The sequence below is a fragment of the Lissotriton vulgaris genome, chromosome 2_1 (assembly GCF_964263255.1).
Source record: "Lissotriton vulgaris chromosome 2_1, aLisVul1.2, whole genome shotgun sequence".
Lineage (NCBI taxonomy): Eukaryota > Metazoa > Chordata > Amphibia > Caudata > Salamandridae > Lissotriton > Lissotriton vulgaris.
This window is the reverse complement of record NC_141687.1, coordinates 749,961,149-749,983,837: the sequence shown is the minus strand read 5'-3', so window position 1 is coordinate 749,983,837 and position 22,689 is coordinate 749,961,149. Positions and strand designations below refer to the sequence as shown.

The 22,689-nt window shown below is 46.5% G+C and overlaps 1 protein-coding gene across 2 annotated transcripts in view; it reads right to left on the bottom strand.

Moving 5' to 3' along the window:
* Positions 1–22,689, bottom strand: part of LOC147731087 (uncharacterized) — a 654,619-nt gene that overhangs the window by 540,107 nt on the left and 91,823 nt on the right. For both annotated transcript variants that reach the window (XM_086956052.1, XM_086956053.1), the window contains exon 2: positions 14,290–14,637. In XM_086956052.1, the coding sequence (XP_086812178.1) occupies positions 14,290–14,637 (348 nt within the window). The remainder of the gene's footprint in view (positions 1–14,289; positions 14,638–22,689) is intronic.

Here is a 22,689-nt window from a genome sequence, read left to right as displayed (position 1 = left end):
CTAACATTCATTCATTAAGCTTTATTGCGGCTATTTCAGCCAGAAAAGCACAGAAGTAATTTTTGCACTACATTAAAACATAATCAATAGCAGCATTGTCAATTGCAATTTCCGTTCAATAAATTCATACATTGTGCAAAAGTTGCAGTAGTAGTGCAGGTAATCAACCATAAAATTGAGGCTATAAAAACATAATTTAAGTTAATAGGCTAAAAGGAAATCTAAAAGTCAGCGAGCAATAATTTTTAAAAGAGAGCAAAACATCCCACATAGTACTTAAAAAGGTATCCAGAAAAAGGAAATCACTAGTAGCTGAATAGTTTCCTTTACCAAAAACATACGTTTAAGCCACATTGCAAAGAGAAATTTTGAGCAAACCACAGCATATACTAGTGCAGTGTCAGATTTCAAAATCCTTAGAAGATCTCGATAGTTTCTAATGCACACGTTCTTACACAATTGGATGATCCACTTTGCACTAGATGTTTTATACGCAGGGCAGAAGAACATTACATGGGTCAGAGTTTCCTCCTCCACCATGCAGACTGGGCATAAAGACTTTGGGGCATATTACCAAGGGCCTTATCGCCGCTTTAGCAGGAATTTTTCCTGCTAAAGCGGCGATAATTTTATCGCCTTATTACCTAGCTGTCGCTAACACCAGTTAGCGACAGCTAGTAGGAGATAGCGGGCATTTAGGTGCCCACTTTGCATGTCAGCGATAATTATCGCTAATGACATGCAAAGTGGGTGTGCCAAGCTGTTAGAGACTGGAAACAGTCGCTAACACCTCTATCTCCTATTACCAACTTTTGGAAATAATCGCTCTAAGCGCGATTATCTCCAAAAGCTAACGCCTGCCCAGAGCTGTTCTTAGCCATGTTATCCAATGGTAGGTGGATAACGTGGCTAAGAGCATTTGCTCGGTAATGTATGAATATTGCTGACTTTACAGCGATATTCATGCATTTCAGACAATTTTTATCGCTTAGGAGATGAACCTTGATAATTGCAAGGCTCCTAAGCGATAAAAATCGGCGGAGCTCGGCGATATTAATATTGCCGCTAAACCAACATAGCGATAATTATCGCTAGTTGTTGGTAATATGCTCCTTTGTGTGTCCAGCTCATTTATCAGTTACTGCATAGAGCGGGAGGGTTCCGTATCTGAATTGCAAGTAAAGCCTCCTTGCTAACGGGGGCTGAATCTGGTCTAGAATCAGTTCAAATTGATAAACCTACTTAAAATCCAGAAACACCTGTGTTAAGCTTGTCATAGCTACTCCCTGTATTTCCCTTGTGAGTTTATAAGCTCTCACAGTCTTAGATAATTGGCTTTTGGAGATAGCTGGACATGCTTCCTCAGGCCAGGACCATAGGTCCTCCATGTGCATGGCACAGAAGGAGTCCTTAATAAACGACAACCAGGGTATACATCCTACCAGCAATGAAAGTACCGCTTTCAATTCAATCCTATAATGCCTTAATTCAGGTATGCCCCACAGCCGCCGCCAATATAGCAGCGTCCTAGCCGAAATAAAATCTTCTATTGGGAAAATATCCAGGTCCATTCGTAGCGGGACCAGGGGGGTGCTTATTGGTAAAGCTAAAATGTTACTTATGAGCTTATTTTCTGTAAGTTGGAGGCATTTAGGCGAGCAGTGGCCCCAGAGTTCTGCCCTGTAGGTGGCCGCCGCCCTAGCTTGGACTTTATAAATCTCAAGTATCGGGCTTATAATCTTTGTCGTACAGGACTTGTGAACTACGTTAACCCTCCTACAGCTTGTATTAGTTTCAAATTTGTCTTGGCAATTTGGGTGCTCCATCCCATCTTGTCATTTAATGACAGACAAAAATAGTCAAATGTTTTAACTTGCTCTAGCGATCTATCATCCATCCGAGGATATGGGCAGTTGGTGGTAGTGGCATTGAAGACCATTTATTTTGTTTTATTAATATTGACCACCAATTTTCATTTCTTGCAGAACTGGACAAATTCATTCAATACCTTCTGCATCCCCATTGGTGACTTGGAGAGGAGCAGGGTGTCGCCTGCAAACATTAGGGCAGGAAATTTAGATGACGCGATACTCGGAGCATCTAGGTCTTTCGCGAGAAGCAGGTCATCTATCAGACCATTTAGAAATAAAGAAAATAGTGTTGGGGCCAGTACGCAGCCTTGTCTGACACCCTTTCTCACTGGGAAGGGCGCTGTTAGAGAACCGTTCTTCCCGTATTTTACCATGGCATAGGTGTTTTCATGAAGGCGTTTAAATTGGAAGCAAAGATATGGCGGAACCCCCATGTCCAGTAAGATCCTCCATAACTGGTCACGGTCCACCATGTCGAATGCTGACTTCAAGTCTACAAATGTAAGATACAAGCTCCCCCATTCTAAAACTACATGCTTCCAGTAAATTAACTGGAGCCAGTATAATTGGTCTGTAGTCGAAATTTTCGATCTGAATCTTGCTTGTAATGGAGTTAATATATCTCGGTCCTCAATCCAATCCTGTAGTCTGCCTAATAATATCCTTCCGTAAATTTTCTGTGTGACATCGATGAGACTGATTGGTCTGTAATTCGCAGGCTCAATCGGCGATCCTTTTTTAAAAATGGGGACAATTTCTGCCCCCGCCCATGTTGAGGGTAATGGAAGGTCATGGAGTATCTCGTTAAACAACAATAAAAGATACGGTGCCCATACTATCTGTTCATTTTTAAACAGGTCCCCTGGGATCCTATCCAGCCCGGGTGCCTTATTAGGTAATAATTTTGCTAAAGCTAATAGGACCTCAGCACTTGTAAACTTGGGTGTTTCCTGTATTAGTTCGAAGTTAAAATAACAATGGGATGAATTACTATCAGGAGGAGGAGGAGAAGACGATCCAGAATACAATTTTTAAAATATAGAAACCATGATTGTTCGTCAATGTTAGGATCAATATCTGTCCTACCCTCTGATTTCCCGGTATGAACCAGGCTCCAAAATGATCTGGCGTCCTTAAGTTCTAAGGCGGTCTTAATTGCCTGCCATCTATCATCCTCCCAGTCCAATTTGGCTTTTTTCATTATTCTTCTAAAATCAGCCCTGGCATCCCTGATGCGAACCCTGTCACTCCCCTTGAGTGCACAGAGCAATGCCTTTTTGGCTACCCTGCAATCCCTACTATATCAGGATTCTTTATTAGTCCCGGATTTCTGTTTTGGCGAACTGACATTAGAAAAGAAAAACTCAGCTAAAATCTGTACCATTTCCGTGAGTATTTCCCAAAAATTGGTTAAAGGGGCCGTATTTGATCTGTTCTCAGTCAGGCCACTGACGTTTTCCAATAGAGGAATAACACTTGTATAGAGTTTAGACAGAATGTCCGGCGTCTGGTTTATTTTTGCCAACCTTATACGCCTACCACCATGTGCCACTTCTAGATTATTATATAGCGCAGTCTCTTGACTAGTGGCCACTCCCACCAACTGGTAATCCAGATTCATGATCAGTGGGTTGTGGTCACTTTCAGGGCGCGCATTGACTCTAAAGTCAGTCACATGGTGCCAAAGTTCCACACTAAGCATTAAGTAGTCGATTATAGTTGATACATCTCCTGACCTGAAAGTGGGATTACCCGGATAATCTCCATTATACCTTTCATTACATGCTCTTAATGAGTAGCTCAGTGTAAGGGTTGTTTACTTTAAAACGAGAGGTGTCCACCCCCTAGTGGGATAACTATTAGAAGGGGGGATTGACAATGCTAAATCCTCTTCGGAACTTATGGACTGTGTCATCCCTTTGAGTGGCTCATAATGACAATTAAAATCCCCCCCAATAATGAGGTGGGTGCCACCCTCAAGTGTGCTCAGAAAGTCTGTCAGGGAATCTATAGTTGGGGAGGTGGCCCCATATTGTACTGGCCTCGAATAGACCTTAACAACAGCTAGTCTAGGGAGATTACTGAGTATCAGGAGAATACACGTAATATCGGATGAGTGAGTGTCCACATACCTTATTTTAAAGCCCAAATGAGTACCTACCCATATACAAAGTCCTCCTGATCGTCTACCCAGGGCCCCCTTGGATGCTGCTTCGCAATATGCCACATATCCTGTTCTATACTGGGAATCAATTGCCCACGTTTCCTGGGTTAAGCAGATCTCATGTCCATCAATGAAAGCCCCCCAGTCCGGTTGGTCCATTTTGGACACCAGACCTGCAATATTCCATGATAAAATTCTAAGACCACCTACGTCTAGGTGTTTCTCCCATTGGGGGCTTATCTCAAGTATCTCAGCCTGACCTTGAATAACAGTTTCACCATCTCCCCTAGGTCCCTGGTCAAGTACAGGGTCTTCACAACTGGGGACATTAATTCTGGTGGACCCACCTATGGGAGGGTTTGGAAAGAGGGGTGGCTACACCCATTTCCTTTGTCCAGTTTTGCGCCAGAGCAGGGGCTGGTAGCCCCTGCAACCGGTTTGAACTAGGCTATGCACAGGGACACCAATTGTGCCCGCAGTGCAGACTTCAAAGTACTTTTGGAGTGCTCACACCCAGCCACAATCCACTAAGGCCTGCCTTGGCCTATCTGCCTGTGACAGGAAATCTATTGTCCAGACCTCCCATGCCGGAGTTTTGTCCCGCAGCAGGAGGCTAGACTCGTGTCTGTGGCTGCAGAATCCAATTTGTGATGCCAGGGTTCTTTTAAACTGGTACCGGGTATACCAGTGTGTACATGTCTTTCCCTCTACAAGGGTGGAATCATACCCCCACCACCAGGACTGGGGGGTGGGGGGGTATGATTCCAAAGTGTTTGACACCAAACACAACATGTTTCATTGCAGCCATTACAAAGTTAGCATTTACAGCGAGGTTATATTGCACTTAAGAGTATATGGTCTGGCTGCATCACAGAACAGCCCCAAATAATTGGTTCCGAAGGCTGCAGAGGGGCCCTGCTCATGCATGGGCACCCTCTCACACAAACCTAGCACCCTGCCTTCAGGTTTGATAAGGCCTTCCCTGGGGTGACTGATAGGTTTGTATGTGTAGTGATTTAAGGTAGATATAGGTAACCTAGATCTAAGTAAGGGGTGCATGCACTGCCTTACCCAAGCTGCAGTAGCAGTCCTGTGGTGTCATTTTGGAAGGCTTCCCAGGGGTGGCATAATACATGCTGCAGCCCCTGGTAGGCCTCTGGGGTACCTATGCCCTTGGTACCTAAGGTACCATATACTAGGGACTCATAAGGGTACCCCAGTAACCAAACTGGAGTATACCTAAAGATATATACCTATTTAGAAAGGAAGCAGCTATGCTGGGGCCCTGGATAGCAGGGCCCCAGCCAGACTACAGTCGAAAAACAGTGAAACATCATCAAAAAGTGGGGGTACCCATAAGAGCAGATCCTACTCTCCTATACTGGGTCATTCCATGAGTGCATGGGTACTGACTGGAAGATTACAGTACTGCAAGGAGAGTGCATGATGAATTTATAAGTGCTTGGGTTTTGGTGGTGTAATTGGATAAGTACATGGTGCTGGCTGGGTGATTGAAGGAGTGCATGGGTACTGACAAGGCGATGACTGGACTGTATGGGTAGTGCACAGGGGATTTTAGCAGTGCATGTGTTAGTGCCTTGGTCATTGCATGAGTACATGAGTAGTGACTGGATGATTAGAGTGCTACAAGGAGAGAGCATGGTGATTTTATAAGTGCTTGGGTTTTGGCTGAGTGATTGGATAAGTACATTGTGGTGAATGAGTGATTTGAGGAGTGCATAGGCAGTGTCAGGGAAATGGCTAGACTGCATGGGTAGTCCTCAGGGGATTGTAGCAGTGCATGTGTTAGTGCCTGGGTCACTGCATAAGTACATGGGTACTGACTGGATGAAGAGAGTACTGCCAGGAGAGTGCATGGTGAATTTATAAGTGCTTGAGTTTAGGCCGAGTGATTGTATAAGTATATGGTGCTGGCTTGGTGATTGGAAGACTGCATGGACAGTGCACATGTGATTGTACCACTGAATGTGTTAGTGTCTGGGTCATTGCATGAGTACATGGGAAGGGGCTGGATGATTAGAGTACTGCAAGAAGAGTGCATGGTGAATTTATAAATGCTTGGGTTTTGGCAGAGTGATTGGATAAGTACATGGTGCTGGCTGGGTGATTGGAGGAGTGCATAGGCAGTGACAAGGAAATGGTTGGACAGCATGGGTAGTGATCAGGGGATTGTAGCAGTGCATGTGTTAGTGCCTGGGCCATTCCATGGGTACATGGGTACTGACTGGAAGATTAGAGGATACAGGGCGATGGCTGGACTGCATGGGTAGTGCTCAGGGGTTTGTAACAATGCATGTGTTAATGCCTGGGTCATTTCATGTGTACATGGGTACTGATTGGATGATTAGAGTACTGCAAGGAGAGTGCATGGTGAATTTATAACTGCTTGGGTTTTGGCGGAGTGATTGGATAAGTACATGGTGCTCGCTGGGTGATTGGAGGAGTGCATGGGTAGTGACAGGGCAAGGGCTGGACTGCATGGGTAGTGTTCAGGGTATTGTAGTAGTGCATGAGTTAGTGCATGGGTCATTGCATGAGTGCATGGGTACTGATTGGATGATTAGAATACTGCAAGGAGAGTGCATGGTGAATTCATATGTGCTAGGGTTTTAGCGGAGTGATTGGATAAGTATACACATGTCACATCAGGCCCGCCCCCTCCCTTCACCACTGTGCAACGCGCCCCCTAGCAGGTTTTAAGTTGGAGGATTAATTCCCCTTGAATCCTGAGGGTCCCTGAGGGCCAACTAGCCCACCAGGTGCCTCCAGTAAGTGCAACAGAGCTGCGTTGCAGAGAGGTGTTCCGAGGCCACACCCTTTTTTACACCATTCTGCATCGTAACTCTGCGGGGCCCAGCACCTGGCTGTTTAATCCCAGTATGTTAATGGACACAGTATTCCAGGAAGAACTGCGTGAAGAGATATTAGATTTCTTTACGCGTAACAAGGGATCAGTACAGAGCGTAGAGACCATTTGGGAGGCCTTTAAAGTCACACTGAGAGGGTTTTGCATTTCCAAGGGATCGGGGGTACTTAGGGATATCATCAATACGCTTCATAAGATAGAGCGCGACCTGAAGGCATTGGAAGAGACATTGTGACATGCACCAGATCGGGACACGCTGGTGAAATTCAGGACTAAACTAGCTGAATTCACGGAAGAGGCGCAGAGGGAGGCGCACTTCAGGGGCAAACATTGGCAGGCTCGTTGATATGGGGAGGGAAAGCGTCCTGGCAAAACATTGGCAGATATCGTCCGTACACCGTGATACTCCAACTATGTGGTGGAACTGGAAAAAGCGGATGGGACGCGCTGCTGTGATACAGCCAGTATATTAGAAGAGTTTACTAATCACTATGAAGGTCTATATACCACCTCAGGGACCCCGAATGTAGTGCTAGACGACTACCTTGGAGACGTGGCCCATGGCTGGCTAAGCGATGTGCATCGTAAATTTCTGTGTGCACCGTTTGAAACGGATGAGGTTTGCGAGGCCATCATGGAGTTACAATCTGGGAAGGCCACAGGAATGGATGGCATCCCCGTAGAATTTTATAAAACTTATATCGATATAATGGCCCCAATCCTTCGTGAAGTCTATGAAGAGTCCTTGGAGGCGGGATCTCTCCCCCCTCTATGAGGGAGGCCCTCATCATATCCTTGCAGAAACCAGATAAACCGGCCCATCTGTGCGGTTCATACTGACCGCTCTCTTTGCTTAATTGTGATGCAAAAATGTTTGCAAAACTTATTGCTAAACGTCTGAGCCTTCTACTAGAACATCTTATCCTCCCGGATCAGTCTGGGTTTGTCCCTGGTAGAGCCACCTCCCATAATCTGAGAACCCTCTTTACGTTAATAAATAATGCTGCTCCTGAATTGCCCTTAGCAGCGTTTTTCCTAGATGCCACAAAATCCTTTGACTCTATCGAATGGCATTACATATTTGCGATAATGAATCAAATGGGATTTCCACCGCTTTTTCTGTCTTGGATCCGTCTTTTGTATTATCAGCCAGGAGCCAAAGTGCTTATCAACAGCCAGTTGTCTCCGAGGTTCTCGATTACCAGAGGTGCGCGCCAGGGGTGCCCTCTATCCCCACTCCTATTTGCTCTGGCCACGGAACCACTTGCAGCGCGTTTGCGACAGCATCACAATGCCATGGCCCTACAATGCAACATTAGAAAAATCCTGATCTCTATGTATGCTGATGATATCACCCTATATGTGAAAGACCCGCAGTATAATCTGAATAAACTCTTGCGAGAATTTATTGTTTTTGGGCGCCTATCTGGAGTTCAGATTAACTGGGGGAAATCTTGCCTCTTCCCCTTAACTGAGTCATTGGTGCGCTTTCCTCTAGACTACCCATTGGGGTGGTGTGCAGATGAGCTCCGATATTTAGGGATCGTCATTACTAGGAATAAGGAGGAACTCATGAGGATCAACTAAGGGGTGGCACTCACCCGCATTACTGACAAAGTAAATCGCTGGGTAAAGCTCCAGCTGTCTATGGCAGGCAGGGCATCACTGATGCGATGGTGATCTTACCCCAGCTACTATATTTATTCTTGAATATGCCCCTTTTTCCGGGACGACACTTTTTCAAGGCCCTTAGGTCTGAGATGATTTGATTAGTGTGGGGGAGTGGGGGCAAACAAGCTAGACTGAAATGGGCTGTGTTAACAAGACCATATTCGACAGGTGGCTTTGACATACCAGATTTTGAACACTATTACATCAGCGCTCAGGCACACTATTTATACTTTTGGATTCACCAGCCGAAATATATGCCGCAGCTGGCAGAAGAACATTGGCTGGTACATCCAATACCGATAGAGGGCGCCATATACATGACTCTGAATACCCAGGAGCGCACTCAGACAACTGTCAATGCCACGGTCACGGCATGGCTGCGGATTGCGCGCCATTTCGAAACCCCCATGCTGTATTCGCCGCTGCTGCCACTGGTGTATCATCCAGACATGCCCCTTTTACAGGAAGCACTCTTTCATAAACTACAGGACTGTACGTCCATTAAAAACTGGGGGGACCTATATGAAAATTCCGTACTTCTGATAGCATGTTTCAAGGAAAGCAATGCACCCCACTGGATGTATTCTTATACATCCGCCTTAGATGAGGTGTTAGATCTTTACATGTAGCCTTTCCGGATGAACCTCCGATACTTGAACCACTACAGACACTCTTACACCAGCCTTCGCCAAGACGGCTAGTGTCTCTGCTTTATCCCACCATACACACTCAGCACACTGCCGGGGCTACACCATCTCGCTCCAAATGAAAGGCAGAGCTAGGTGCACCAATAGCGGAAGAGCAATGGGAATACTGCTGCTCGCAAACTGAAAGAATATCGGCCAGCAGCAGGCTGAGGATCATACACTACAAATATCTCCACAGACTGTATCACACTCCGGTTAGTATGCACAAGCACCATCTTAGTGATACCGATAGGTGTGATAGGTGTCAAGCGCCACAGGCTGATTTTTTACACTTGTCCTGGAACTGCCTTGCAATACACGATTACTGGGAACAGGTTTTTACAGCGCTGAACCACATGACCAATACCTGCATAGAAGCCACACCACTGGTTGATTTATTGAGCTATGTCAAACATATTCCATTAGCATATCGCCGATACACTGCGCTGGCGTTGTTAATGGCTAAAAGACGGGTGGCCTGCAGATGGAGCAGGGGAAAGGCGCCTAAGTTTAAGGATTGGCTTAATGATAGGCTATACTGCCAAGAACAGTCTGCCCTGTACGCTGAACTATTACCTATCACATCCAGGCCCAGGGACATATGGTTGCCACTAATATCTTACCTGCAGTTGGAAACCCAGGGAGGGGACCACTGGCACATCAATAGGTACACTACTGAGTATACACTATTACATGTCAACGCCTGTGGGACTGGGGTACCGAGGACACTGATTGCACGGTATTGTCCCCAGATGGTGTGTAACTGATAGTGGAGCTAGGAGACCCAGGATGCCATTCTGCCTACCCTTATTAACATCAGATATACATGAGGGTATGTAAGGAAGTACTGTACTACTGGAGTGGAAAGCGCTGTTGAGTGAAGAACGAGGGTGGCATGTGACTAGTCTATGCTATTCCACAAACTTTATTGACTTTCTTTGTTGCTATGTTCTGCTACCCATTGTAGGCAATTGCTACATAGTTTCTTATTCCAACGCGGCCGGCCTAAAGAGGTTGTAGGCGACTTGCTGTGTTACCATGTTTATGTGCTGTACTTATGATTTGATTGATTTGATGGAACCATTATGGCGCTGCCGGCCAGAGATTGGTTGTAGGCGCAATGCTGTGTAACCTTGTAACCTACTAATAAAGGTCTTTGAAAATAAAAAAATTAAAAAACTCTGCGGGCCCCCCTTCTTTTCCCACTTTTAGGGACCCCATCCCCCAGGGCCCGACCCTATTGTTATTGGCCACTTATTTTTTTTCCTTTACTATTTGTTAAGGCGGGGGCTGTGTGGCCCCCCTCCTGAGGCCTCTATTAGCCCTAGGGATCCCATCCCCCGGGGCCTGGAGGCTCGGTTTGGGACCGTGGAGGGAGCCTTAATGGGCCCACGGTCCTGCCGGCTCCACGCCTCCTGCGTGGGAATCCTGGTCAATGTTGAGCTGAAGGTTACATGTATGTTGATACAGAAGGGTTTCTCCTCTGTCCCCTTCCCAATAGCCAGTGTTTTTAATGAAACAGATGATTTGGTTTCCATATATTTCACCAGGTATAATCTTAAATTAGGAATTATTATATCCCATCGCCCTCTTGAATGTGTGATGTAAATATGTAAATCAGTATGTGATACATAGGTGGAGATTGGATACATATATATGATTTACATATATTGATTGGAGTGAGGTGGAAACAACTTGGCATTTTGGAATACTGTTATTGCCACTTTGGGGATTGTACATTTACAATTGCAGCTCACTCTATGGTAGTTTTAATTTTTGTATTTTGCACATTAGAGCACGGTTTGCAATTTGGAACTTACCCATATGGATTGGAATATATATGTGATTTTTGAATAATACAAAACTATTCACAACATATTGAGGAGGAAATCTGGCATTACTCAACTGGATTTAAATTGCTGGTATTTGTACTTACCCATGCAGGAATAGGATATTTTGCAGGAACATATTTCAAGAAATGATGACTGACTTTCAAAGTGGATAAACATGTATAATTGCACACATATTTGTGATTAGCATGGCCATCGAGGTACTATGATGATGTGTGAATGTTTGCACTATGAAATATTCAGTGGATCCCTAGCAATACGTCTTTGACATATGTGATTCTATATTGGCATATTGATCATTTTCTTTTTAATTTCTTATTACAAGTAGATTTGGATTGACGATTTAATTTTGATTATGAGCTACTTCAGACTAACGCTGTATTTTACTTAGTTCCAACATCTTGGAATAGTTCATCACTACTGTTGACATACTAGCATAATGTGGGTACATAGTGCTCTTTTAATGTTCACTACAGAGTCACTGTTTGCACTGTGGGGGAATTGGGCATTGTTTGCAAGTGGTCCAGAATACCGCGGCAAGATTGGTGCTTAATGCTTTGCCCAGGACCCCCTCCCGCCCACTTTTGGACAACCTTCATTGGCTGCCTGTTCGGCAGCGGGTTAAATATAAAATCTGCTGCACCATACACAAATGTCTTTTTGGGGTAGGCCCTAAGTACTTAACGGACAAGTTCATCCCCTATAGTCCTGGACGTTCCTTGCGCTCAAGTAACCAGCAATTGCTTCAGGTCCCTAAGATCAAGAGGGTTAGACAGGGAGGGCGTGCCCTCTCCTATAAAGGCCCTACTCTCTGGAACTCACTTCCACTTGCCCTAAAGATTAATTCAAATTTTCAACTCTTCAGGAAGCTCTTAAAAACTCATCTATATTCGATTTCATAGTCTGCTGGTAGTTTAATTATTTAGTTGTCAGTCTAACATCTGTACTAATGCGCAAGCACTGAGATACCCCTTCGGGGGTCGAATCCTGCGCTATATAAGAAAATAAATAAATAAAATAAATAAATATGTCTGACAAAGGCTAACACCGGAGCCCGTCACATCTTGTATTAGGATTGCTGGAAATTGCAAGCCCTGGACTGTCAGTTGTTTATCTTCTTGAGGAGTGACTCGTACCTGGATGCATTAAAGGGCTGCAACCGTACACTGGCAATGGCAGCACACCTGTGGAAGAGGCGGGTGACTGCAGCAACTGTAGAGGAGTCATTTAGTTAGTCAGAGCCATAGATTATCACATGAATTAAATAACAAACTCAATCTTAACCCCCAAATGTAAAGCAGTATTGTGCTATTATGAATAAGGTGTGCAGTTCTTAAGATGAAGTGAGAGTGTTCAGGTCTGTGGAATACCCTCCTTTTGAAGGAAGTGTCTTCACACAACCCAAAAGGTGTCATGCTTTATCATTTGGGCCTGCTCCTCGTCGGGCCGGTACTGCAATGCCATACGGGCATCCGCAAAGTGGCTCTTGACGGGAAACAGAACGGGGGTAGGAGCAGGGCTGGTAGCCACGCTGCCTCTCTGTCATGAGTGAACGATGCGCTCTGCTAAATGCTCCCACCAGCTCAGACCTGCTAATGTGGGGTCACCTAATATGAGGTCAAATGTATCTTGTATTAACTCGCAAGGCTGGTTACTACAGAATTTCTTCTCACCTTAGGCACCAGCCCTCCAGTAGTGTAAGTGTTCTGGTATTTTCCTAATTAACCTGACCTGATGAATTGCCAAGAGCCCCTTAGGGCTAAGAATGGCAAGAAACATGTCGACCTTTGCTCACAACACACACATCATAGGACCATTGCATCCAGATAGGGCCTACATTGCTTTCAGTTAGGTTAGCAAATCCCACGAATAAAATGTAGGCTATAGGGCCTTCCTGAACCTATTTTAACAAACTGTTCTGCACTTTACTACACTTCGCACTTCATTACACACTCCCCCACGCACCTTAATGCTTCATCAAAAAGATCTCCGCCAAAGAGCCCCTTTACGGGTGCTCGTCGGGCATCGCAGCACCGGCCCGAAGAGGAGCAGACCCAAATGATGAAGCATGACACCTTTTAGGGTGTGTGAGGGCACTTCCTCCAAAAGGAGGGCATTCCACAGACCTGAACACTCTAACTTTGTCTTAAGAATTGTACACCATCCTTGTTAGAAATAACTTCAGTTAGGGAGTATGTGTACTGGACCTACTTAGAAAAAGCTGGTTGTTCTCGTTTTGAGAACCATTACAAGTGAGCCATGTTACTTTACTGACTTGAGCCACTATTACGAGTCTGGCGGTACGAGGGCCGCCAGACTCATGGGGGTTTGGCAGTGACAGATTCAGCCACCGCTGCACCAGCGGTCTGACTGCCCGATTACGAATTAGGGGAGTCTGACTGCCCTGGGACCGCAGGCTCCAGCAGGGAACCGTCATACAGAGGCCGCAATATGCTTGGCAGGACTGACACAGTCCCGACAAACATATTACGAGTTTCGTCGTAATGGTTTTCATGGTGGTTCCACCGCCATGAAAACCATGGCAGAGAGAAAACATAGATGGGCCACAGCCCCCCTGTGCCTCCATGTGCATGCGCACAGGGAGGCATACCATGTGCATCCCTGTGTGCGTGCACATAGGTTCCTGCACAGCATGGACTTTCGAGTCCATGCTCTGCAGGAACCTTGTAGTGCGGTCCCATTGCGGTGCATTTTGTAATGACAACAACGCCTTTAAAGGAGGCACTGCCATAGGACCGCCACACCGCCCGCCTGCCGCAGTACTTGAAAGTCATAATCTGGTGTGCGGGGCGACCTTTGGTGGAGCAGTGAGATGGCAGTTTGCACCGCCGCTCCCCCGAAAAGGCGTTTTCAACCCCTTGGTGTTGTTACTTATGATCTCAACATGTGGTGCAAATCTGAGCTAACAAGCACAGAGATGAAAATGCATTTTTAAATATTGTCATTACAACATAATCATTGCTTTAAACTTAAAATTGCAACTCGAAGTGAGCAGCGTAGATAAGTTAGGTCTGATATATTAAACTCAAGTGTGCACTCAGTAAAAACAGGTTTTTAAAATTTGTGATGCATTTTGAATGGAAAATCTGAAATTCTTTACATTTAATAAGCCCATTTATATCATAAACATATGGCTTACCAGATACTTCCAATACAAATGTCCCTTCAGCTTTAGATGGAGTAACAAAGACCACACACTTATATTTTCCTTCTTCATGAAACTGTATACGTGGAAGTTGAAGCGCTGCATTCCCTTTTCTGATTTCCTCTATTGATATTGTTGATCCAGGTCTTGTTGGCGTTTGTACTCCCCTTTCTCCATCAAATTGGTATATTACTTTTTCTACATCCTCTAGTTTGTAGTACCAGATAATTCCTATTATTTTCAAATCCCTGACCAGAGAGCCGAATTTACAAGGTATGGTAACATTTTCATTCACTAGTACTTTAATTGGTTCTGCATCCAATATCTTCAAATCCTGGGATTCTTAAATAAAAGAATAAAATTCATTAGAAACAGATATTCTTTTAAAGTGAACACAAATTTCAAGAAATATTCACTATTTTATTATTTCAAGAAATAAAAATGAAGATTAACAAGTATCTACCACATTTACTCTGCTTGCCAACAATGCTCCTAAAGTTACTGGCTAGTCACTCATGATGCACACGAACACCAAGCCCCAAGCTTTGTTCTGTCCCCACCTTGAGTGAATGTTCCCCTACCACCCTATGCTTAATTTTGCCAATATTTTGCTTCATTTTTCCCAAGTCTTGAAATTTGGTGCCACCTACCCCTTATGCTTTCGACCTTCTCTCAAATGTGTTGTGCCACATCCACCATGTGCATTGCTTTTATCTCACCTCGTGTTTTTAGGCCCCCTCACCTTCATGTCCTGTGTTTCTGCCCTACTTTGAGTTCTTGACATAAAACTAACATATTTCTTTCTTGCACTTGCCTCTGTGTTTTTGTGCTTTCAGTCTCCGGTGCTTTAAATTTGTACCCACTTGAAGCTTTCAGTGTCTCCCATGCTTGTTATGTCTTCAATTTTCTTTTTCACCTTATAGATTTTGTGCCTCAGAAGTCAATGTGCTTTATTTTTCCTTCATCTTTATTTGATTAGCTTTTTCCCAATCTTTTAATTTTGCCCCATCTTGGGTATTTTTACACTAAAGGCTTCTGTCGCATCCCAACGCCAGTGCTTCCTTTTGTTCTATAACTCATTTTTGTCACCATCCTTGTTAGGATTACCTACCTCATACGATAGTCATATCCCCACTTAAGCTAATCACTGGTTGTCATGTGACTACAACAGCCAGTCACTTTTGGATAGCCTCTCTAATGGCCTTCTTTTTTTCTTCCCAACCGATGAACACCATGACAGAGCAGATTATTTTCTTCTGCAACATTTTGTCCCATGGCCCTTGTATTAATCTCCCTCCCCACAGATGTATGCTTCTCCTCCTCCCCTTCTCCTGTCTCCCATTTCAGTCCCTAAAACCACACCCATGTGATTAAGTATGCCCCAACCCAATTCTCATTCCCAAGCCCAAGTGCTCTGTTTTCACAGAAAAGTTGATCTTTTGTGTCCCCACCTCTGCTTTGCATTGACAGCCACTTTGAGTTTTTAAGCCTTTACATCCTGTGCTTTATTACTGCCCCTTTCACAAGTTTTTATGTAAGTCTTGATGACATCTTAAATGACATCACATATGACATCACTGATGAGATTACAAACAATTTAAGGTATTGGCAGAATGGGGATAAGCACTGCCCCTGCACCCACACACCAATGTACATGTTCAGTTGTGTAGACCCATCATTTTAGGGGCAAATGAGAATAAAAATGAGGGAGTTGCTGGTGCCTGAAGAACAGCCACAGTGGATTATCTCCACACAGAGGCTAAGTCCTGGATGTAGCCTACTGCCAGGTCCTATGCCGACACTAAATCCCACCTAACTCAGTTGCACATAGTCGTTGCCAATGCACAGCAGTCTCTGGACACAAGTACCAGGTCTACAGCTAGGTCCTGTGGCATTCCTATCCAACCCAGCCCAGATACACATGGCTCTCTTGTCAGGCACTGGCAGGACCAGACTGAAAGCCTAAAGCAGCCCTGGCAATTTCGTCAGACCAGTCCCCCGGGGGACGTATGGATGCAAGTGTCATGCATGGCTAGACGGCCCCCACCGTTGCAAAACTGGCCCCCATCCTTCCAGCCTCCTGGGGAACGTCTGATGCAAGGTATGTCCAGTCCGGCCCTGGGCACTGGTCCTCAGTTCAAGCCTCATCTCATCGAACCAGCAGCACACAGCTTTAGACCAAGGGAAAAAGTCCCCTCATCCAATCAAATTCTTTCATATTTCAATCTTTAATTTATCAACTTTGCAAATCTAATATGGCGATTCTAGTGTCAAGATAGCTGTACATTTTTGATGTGTCATTTAACACTTTGGTTCTGACAAAAAAATTGTAAAAAAAACTGTGAACGGATTTCCATCAAATAATAAAGGGATCATGTGTTGATGAAAGTCGATCCAGCAGTTTTTGCTGCAGCTGGGACAACATTTGCCCTACGGAAATGTACAAGGGGATCAGCACTTTTTTCCGCTTTTGGTACTCCTCCAATAGTTTCAGTCTATCAGAGTTTCGTGAAAATCCGTAAACAAAGTCTATTCAAACTAATCACATTTTTGAGCAGTTTAATGAAAGGCACTATAGTTATTAAATTTTCAAATTCTCTATAACAAGAGTCGCTGCCACTAAATCTGTGGTATTTTCCTACAAAGATCAAGCAAGTGCGTAAGAGTGAATGGAGTGAATTCTGTGAGTGCTGGACTTGTAGAAACAATGGTCATTATTGGAGGACTTGGCTCCAGAAGTATTGTTGGTTCAGTACAGGGCACAGTTTTGCAAACAGCATTAATTTTGTAGTGGAAAAAATCATATAGCTCATCACACAGGGGTTGTGAGGGCTATGTCATTGAAGAAGAACATTCGAGGTGAGAGAGACAATTCACAATAGTCAAAAGATCTTTGGAGGAAATTTTATTGCATGAAAATTAGCTTGAGTACTTGCACTTCTTGTTTATAGGGCAGCTTTAAAGATCAGGTTCAGGGGAGGAGCCTAGCGCACGCCTAAGATGGCCGTGTAGGTGAACAGCTCCCCCGGGCTGGAACTCTCACCCCACCATCCTGTATTGATCCTGACACGCTATCTCGCTGAACGGACAGCGGAACCCGGGGGCTGCATCTTCCTGAAACTCCGGTCCCGCTGCGATACCGGGGACCAGAGCACCGCGCCAAGTAGTTCCCGGCCTCTGAGACGCCCCAGGCCGGGCGCTCGAGTTACTGATCCGGCCGGCCGCGAGTTCAACAACACTCATGGCCGCGACCGGAAGTGACCCGCTGCATGGAGCTTCGCCCGGCTTGCTTTTTATCGGGTGAGAGGCAGACCTATCTAAGCGACCGGAGGACCTTCCAGGCTGCACCGCTGCAAGTGGGGATTGTTTGCGGGTGCCGGGGCGCCTTGCCGGCTGATTAGAGGCGGTCTGACTGCGGTGGCTTGGGCTTTGAGGCTCTGAACCGGGCCGTGAGAGTGGCAGCCAGGGCTCCGGTCCCGCTCGCTGTGCGGCTGTGTCCTGAGACACCCCCCCCTGGAGCGGGCCCGTTCCTGTTGTGTAGCTTGAGGCCGGAACACCGTGAAAGGATGTCGGGAGGCCTACTGGACGCCCTGAGCCAAGGACTTCAGTGTGGGGCGCGGCCGGCTGTGGATTCGGCTGCTCCTGAGGCCAGGGCTGGAGGTGGCCGGTTCCCTTGAGGCTCTGACGCCGCTGACTTCGGAGTGAAGAGGGGCATTGTTCGGGCTGATTCGGGGGCCCGGGGCTGCGCCCGCTTGCGTGGACACCGTGTGTGGACACTGGGGTGTCCTGCATGAAGGCTGGGTGAGATTGACCTGGCGGTGGCCGGGGCTCCGGGGCGCAGCTGTGGCTGGGGGCCTGTTCCCGCAGGAACAGCGAAAGCTGAGACGGCTGGTGAAGAGCCACGACACCCGACTCGGAGGAAATTGGGGGCCCTAGGAGACGTTACTCCGCCGTTGCCTGCAGTGCGCTGCCGGAGGGCTCCGGTTGGTGACAGTGGCCCTAGTCGAGATCTGATGCCCGCCCTCTGAAGGAAACTCCTGAGGCCTGTTGTCTGAATTGCCTCGCCAGCTAGACTGTTGCTTTAACACCCTGCCCCCTCTGCCCCCCCACCCCAGGATCACCTGTGAGTGGGCACTGAGAACCCGTGAGTGAACAGTGACAATCCTGGTTCGTAGACTAGCCGGTTTGATAACGGTTGGAGTCTGGAGGTGTGTGGCCGTCTGCAGGGAATGAGGCCAGCGGGTCGATCCCGTTACCTGGGAGGCGGTGGATGCTGAGTCGATGGAGTCGGGGGTGCTGAAGGGTTGGGGCTCCGGGCACATCTATAGTGCAGGCCAGTGTGGTGGTGGACGCTCTGCGTATTGTTAGGAGTCCTGACTAAGGTTCAATGATGGCATCCTAACCTGAAAACGAGAAGCCCCAATCACGATCCTCCAAGGGTTCTCGCTATGTCCAGACTAACAAACTGGACCGCTACACGACGTCCAAGTGTTCCCCGCAAGACTTGAGGAAGGTGCAAGACTCAGGGAAGGAATTGCATGGCCCTCTGCCAGAGCCGACGCTTCTTGATGTTATGGCGGCTATAGATGGGGTTAAAACATCCCTGGGACAGAAAATGGAGTCTCTTGACCATAAGTTAGATACTGTCACCATCGAAGTCAACCTCATCCGTGCGGATCTCACCAAAACCAGTGAGAAGGCCAAGTCCCTTGACATCAAAACAACAAGTCTGACGGGCGACGTGGCCTCATTGCAGCTGGAAATTCGGGAGCTCAGGCGGGCTGGAGAGCTTGCTAGCCGGAAGCTCGTCAATTATGAAGGGAGGGCTCGGAGGAACATTGTCAGGATAGTGGGGGTCCCCGAAAAGGCAGAAGGCCCGACCCCATATTTATTCATAGAGGATCTTGTTCTTAAACATCTCCAGCCCAAAGGACTGAGTAATTTCTTTACAGTTGAAAGGGCGCATAGAGTCCCGGGTGGAAGGCCGCAGCCGGGGGTTCCCCCCACGTCCGCTGATTGCGAGAGTACTACATTTCAGAGATCGAGACGCTATCCTGCAAACCTCCAGGTCGGGAGGCCCTCTGAAATTCGAAAATGCTAATCTCTCCTTTTTCCCTGACTTCACGCAGGCTGTCCAGAGACAACGCCAGGGTTTCCTGGGCATCAAGAAGAGACTCAGGGAGAGGGGTGTGAAATACGCCATGATGTTTCCGGCCTGACTGTGGATTGAGCTTCATGGGAAATTGTGGTTTTTTGACAAGCCTGAAATTGCTTCAGACTGGTTGAATGCGCACCCTGGGCCGGAGTCTGAGATTCCGGGTCACCTGGAAGGGGATGAAGTGTTAGAGCAGGAATAGGGGCACGTCCCTGGGAATGTCCACAGGGTGTCCTATATATGTGTCTTCCATTATGACTATAAGAGATGTGTGTAATTATTGAAAGGAAGTTTGGTGGGTGGAGGGGGGTTGGGGGGATGTCCCTCGGGGCTGTCTTCCTCCTCATTACTATCTTTAGTTAGCCGGTTAGTTAGAGTGTGGGGCGACAGGCACACTGCAAGTTGGGGTCAGGCGTAAGGGTGGGGGGGGAGGAGTGCTGGGAATGTTATTTTTTTATGTGGTGTTGTATTTGCTGTTGTGTGATTGTGGGTTTTTTGTTGTTATTTTCTGAACTCAGGTGATTATATTGCTGCGCTTTGCCAACAGCATGGGTCCGGTGACACAGAATAGCCGAGGGTCGGGGATGAGAGTGTTGAGCTGGAATGTGAACGGCTTGGGTGACAAGATCAAGAGAGGAATGGTCAGTCAACTTGTTAGGCAACATTCCCCAGATGTGATTTTATTGCAAGAGACGCATTTAGTCGGAAATAGGTGCATGGCCCTCCACAAGGGGGGAAATAAGTTGGTGGTACATGCTGGATTCACTACCGGCTCTAGAGGTGTCGGTATCCTGGTTAAGAACTTGTTTCCCCTGTTGGTGCAAGCCATGTGGATTGACTAAAGGGGCAGGTATGCCGGTGTCTCCGGTAAGGTTGGGGGCTGGACGATTACCTTTCTATCTATTTATGTACCGCCTGGCCTTCAGACTGAGACCTTCCGGGATTTGAGTACTATATTCCTTACGCTGCCTCTTGGTGGTCTAGTCTTAGGTGGCGATTTTAATTCAGTGATTGATGGGGAGGTTGATCGGAGTCCACCCCGGCCGCTCAGACAGGCGCAGAGATGGCTCGCAGAATTTCTAGACACGCTGGGACTGGTGGATAATTGGGGAGTACATAATCCGACTTTGACACACTACACCCATGTCTCGGCTGCTCACGGCAGCCTGTCTAGGCTGGACTATTTGCTGCTCCTTGCGGCAATGGTGTCGATGATCCAGGAAGTGAGATATCTTGGTCGGGGAATTTCCGACCACTCCCCCTTATGGCTTTCCCTCACCCTTGATATATCGACAGTGGGGAGAGTGGCTCCCATTGGCGCCTGGCAGTTAAAAGACCCTACTATTAAGAAGGAGATTCTCCCGATGGCAGACCGTTATTTTCTATAAATTCTGCTCAATCCCTCTGGTAAGCATATAAAACGGTAGCCAGAGGTGAAGTACTGTCTTTGGTGTCGGGGAAGAAGAGGGCGGGCCATCGGAGGTGGCACAGAAGGATGCGGAAGTTATACTTCTGGAGGAGAAGGTAGCTAGGTCACACACACAGGTGGGGCTCCATTTGTTGTGACTCCGGCAGGAGGAGTATAAAAATCTTGTCAAGAATAGAGTGGTGGCTCAACACAACGCCGTATCTACGAACACGGAGATAAAGCAGGTAAATTGATCGCATGGCTTCAGCACGAGGAACGTGCGTCTAGGTTGGTACCTGAGTTGGAAGGGCTAGGATCACGCAAGATCACAGAACCGCTGGCTGTGGCAGATGAGTTCTCTGACTTCTACCGGAAGGTTTATACGGCCGGTGGTGACTTCACTGAAATGGATAATTCCAAAATGATTAAGGATGTAGTTATGCCACGTCTCATGGAGGAAGACAGGAGCTATCTTGACTCTGCATTGTCGGACGATGAAGTAGCTCAAGCAATTAGGCAACTACGGTCGGGTAAAGCGACGAGCCCCAATGGGATATCTAAATAAATTGTATAAGATGAACGCTAATAAACTTGCCCCCCACATCCGTGCCATGTTTGTGGAAAGCAAAGAAAAGAGGGAACTCCCCTTGGTGAAACAACATTCACTGTTTCATGGCTAAACACTTATAAAGTCCCCAAGGCGAGACCTATTGGCTATGCCAATGCTTGTTAGATTTAGGTAACCAAGTTGGGGTAAGGAGACAAGTCTTTGAGCCCGCCCCTCTACTGACTCAGAAAGTAGAAATGCCTGTGTCAGGAAGCCCACTGTATGGGAAAACAATGAAGGAAGAGTAGTCATGAAATGAAAGAGAAGTCAGTGCAAGCAGGTGTTCACTGGAATAGTTCAGGCAAGGGCCGCTTAAATTTAGATCCCTGATAGCTTTGTAAGATCAAAAGTCTCAGCATGGCTGGTAATGTATACGGATGGATGCAAAATGGCATAGCCTTTGGCACGGCTGGTGCACTTGTCAACTGCGCGTCTGTGTGCCCAGCGCCACTAAATGGCCATCTTTTAGTGTGCCAGTGGGAGTGTCCAATAGGTTGCATGGCAATGCAGTAAACATTTTGCTTAACAAAAAAATATGGGAGGGGGATATCTAATGGATCCCAGCAGTTCCAAGTGTCAGCATGTAGCTCCCAGGCACCAATCACACTGACAATAATTTGAATAAGAAGTTAAAATGAATGTGCTGAAGGAAAAACAAATAATTAAAATCAAAGCAGTTGGGCACCTTATTTGGCGAGAATGGCAAAAAATACAGGTTAAAGGTGACATCTGTCCTTGAAGCACATGCCTCAGTCACAGCGTGTCCAGTAGGTTACATAGTAAGAGTTTAGCCAAGCATGAAAACTGGGGGTCTGCTGATTGGGGGAACAGAGGGGATGCTAAATAAAAAATAAAATCTAATGTGTTAAGGAAATTCGCATGCATGTGTGATAACACCCTATGTGCCACCTCTGACCTGGTCTGCTGCTCAAATTACCAGCAAAACAGTAATCCTGTGAACTGCGGGCAAAAATGTAACTTCATTTTCACAAATTAAAATAGTAAGGCCCAATGGGATTATGATGTCGGGCGGAAAGCCATCCAACAGCTCGTCTGAAGCTTTCTGCCTGGCATCAAGGTTTCTGTCCGATTGCCGTATTATGATACTGGTGGTCGGAGGGAAACCCACGGGGCGTCGGTGGGACAGATAATCCCCAATGGTGGCTGTGCCTCCTCAGGTACCGCCGTCGGGATTATGACGTTCGTTTGCCACAGCCTTTCCAT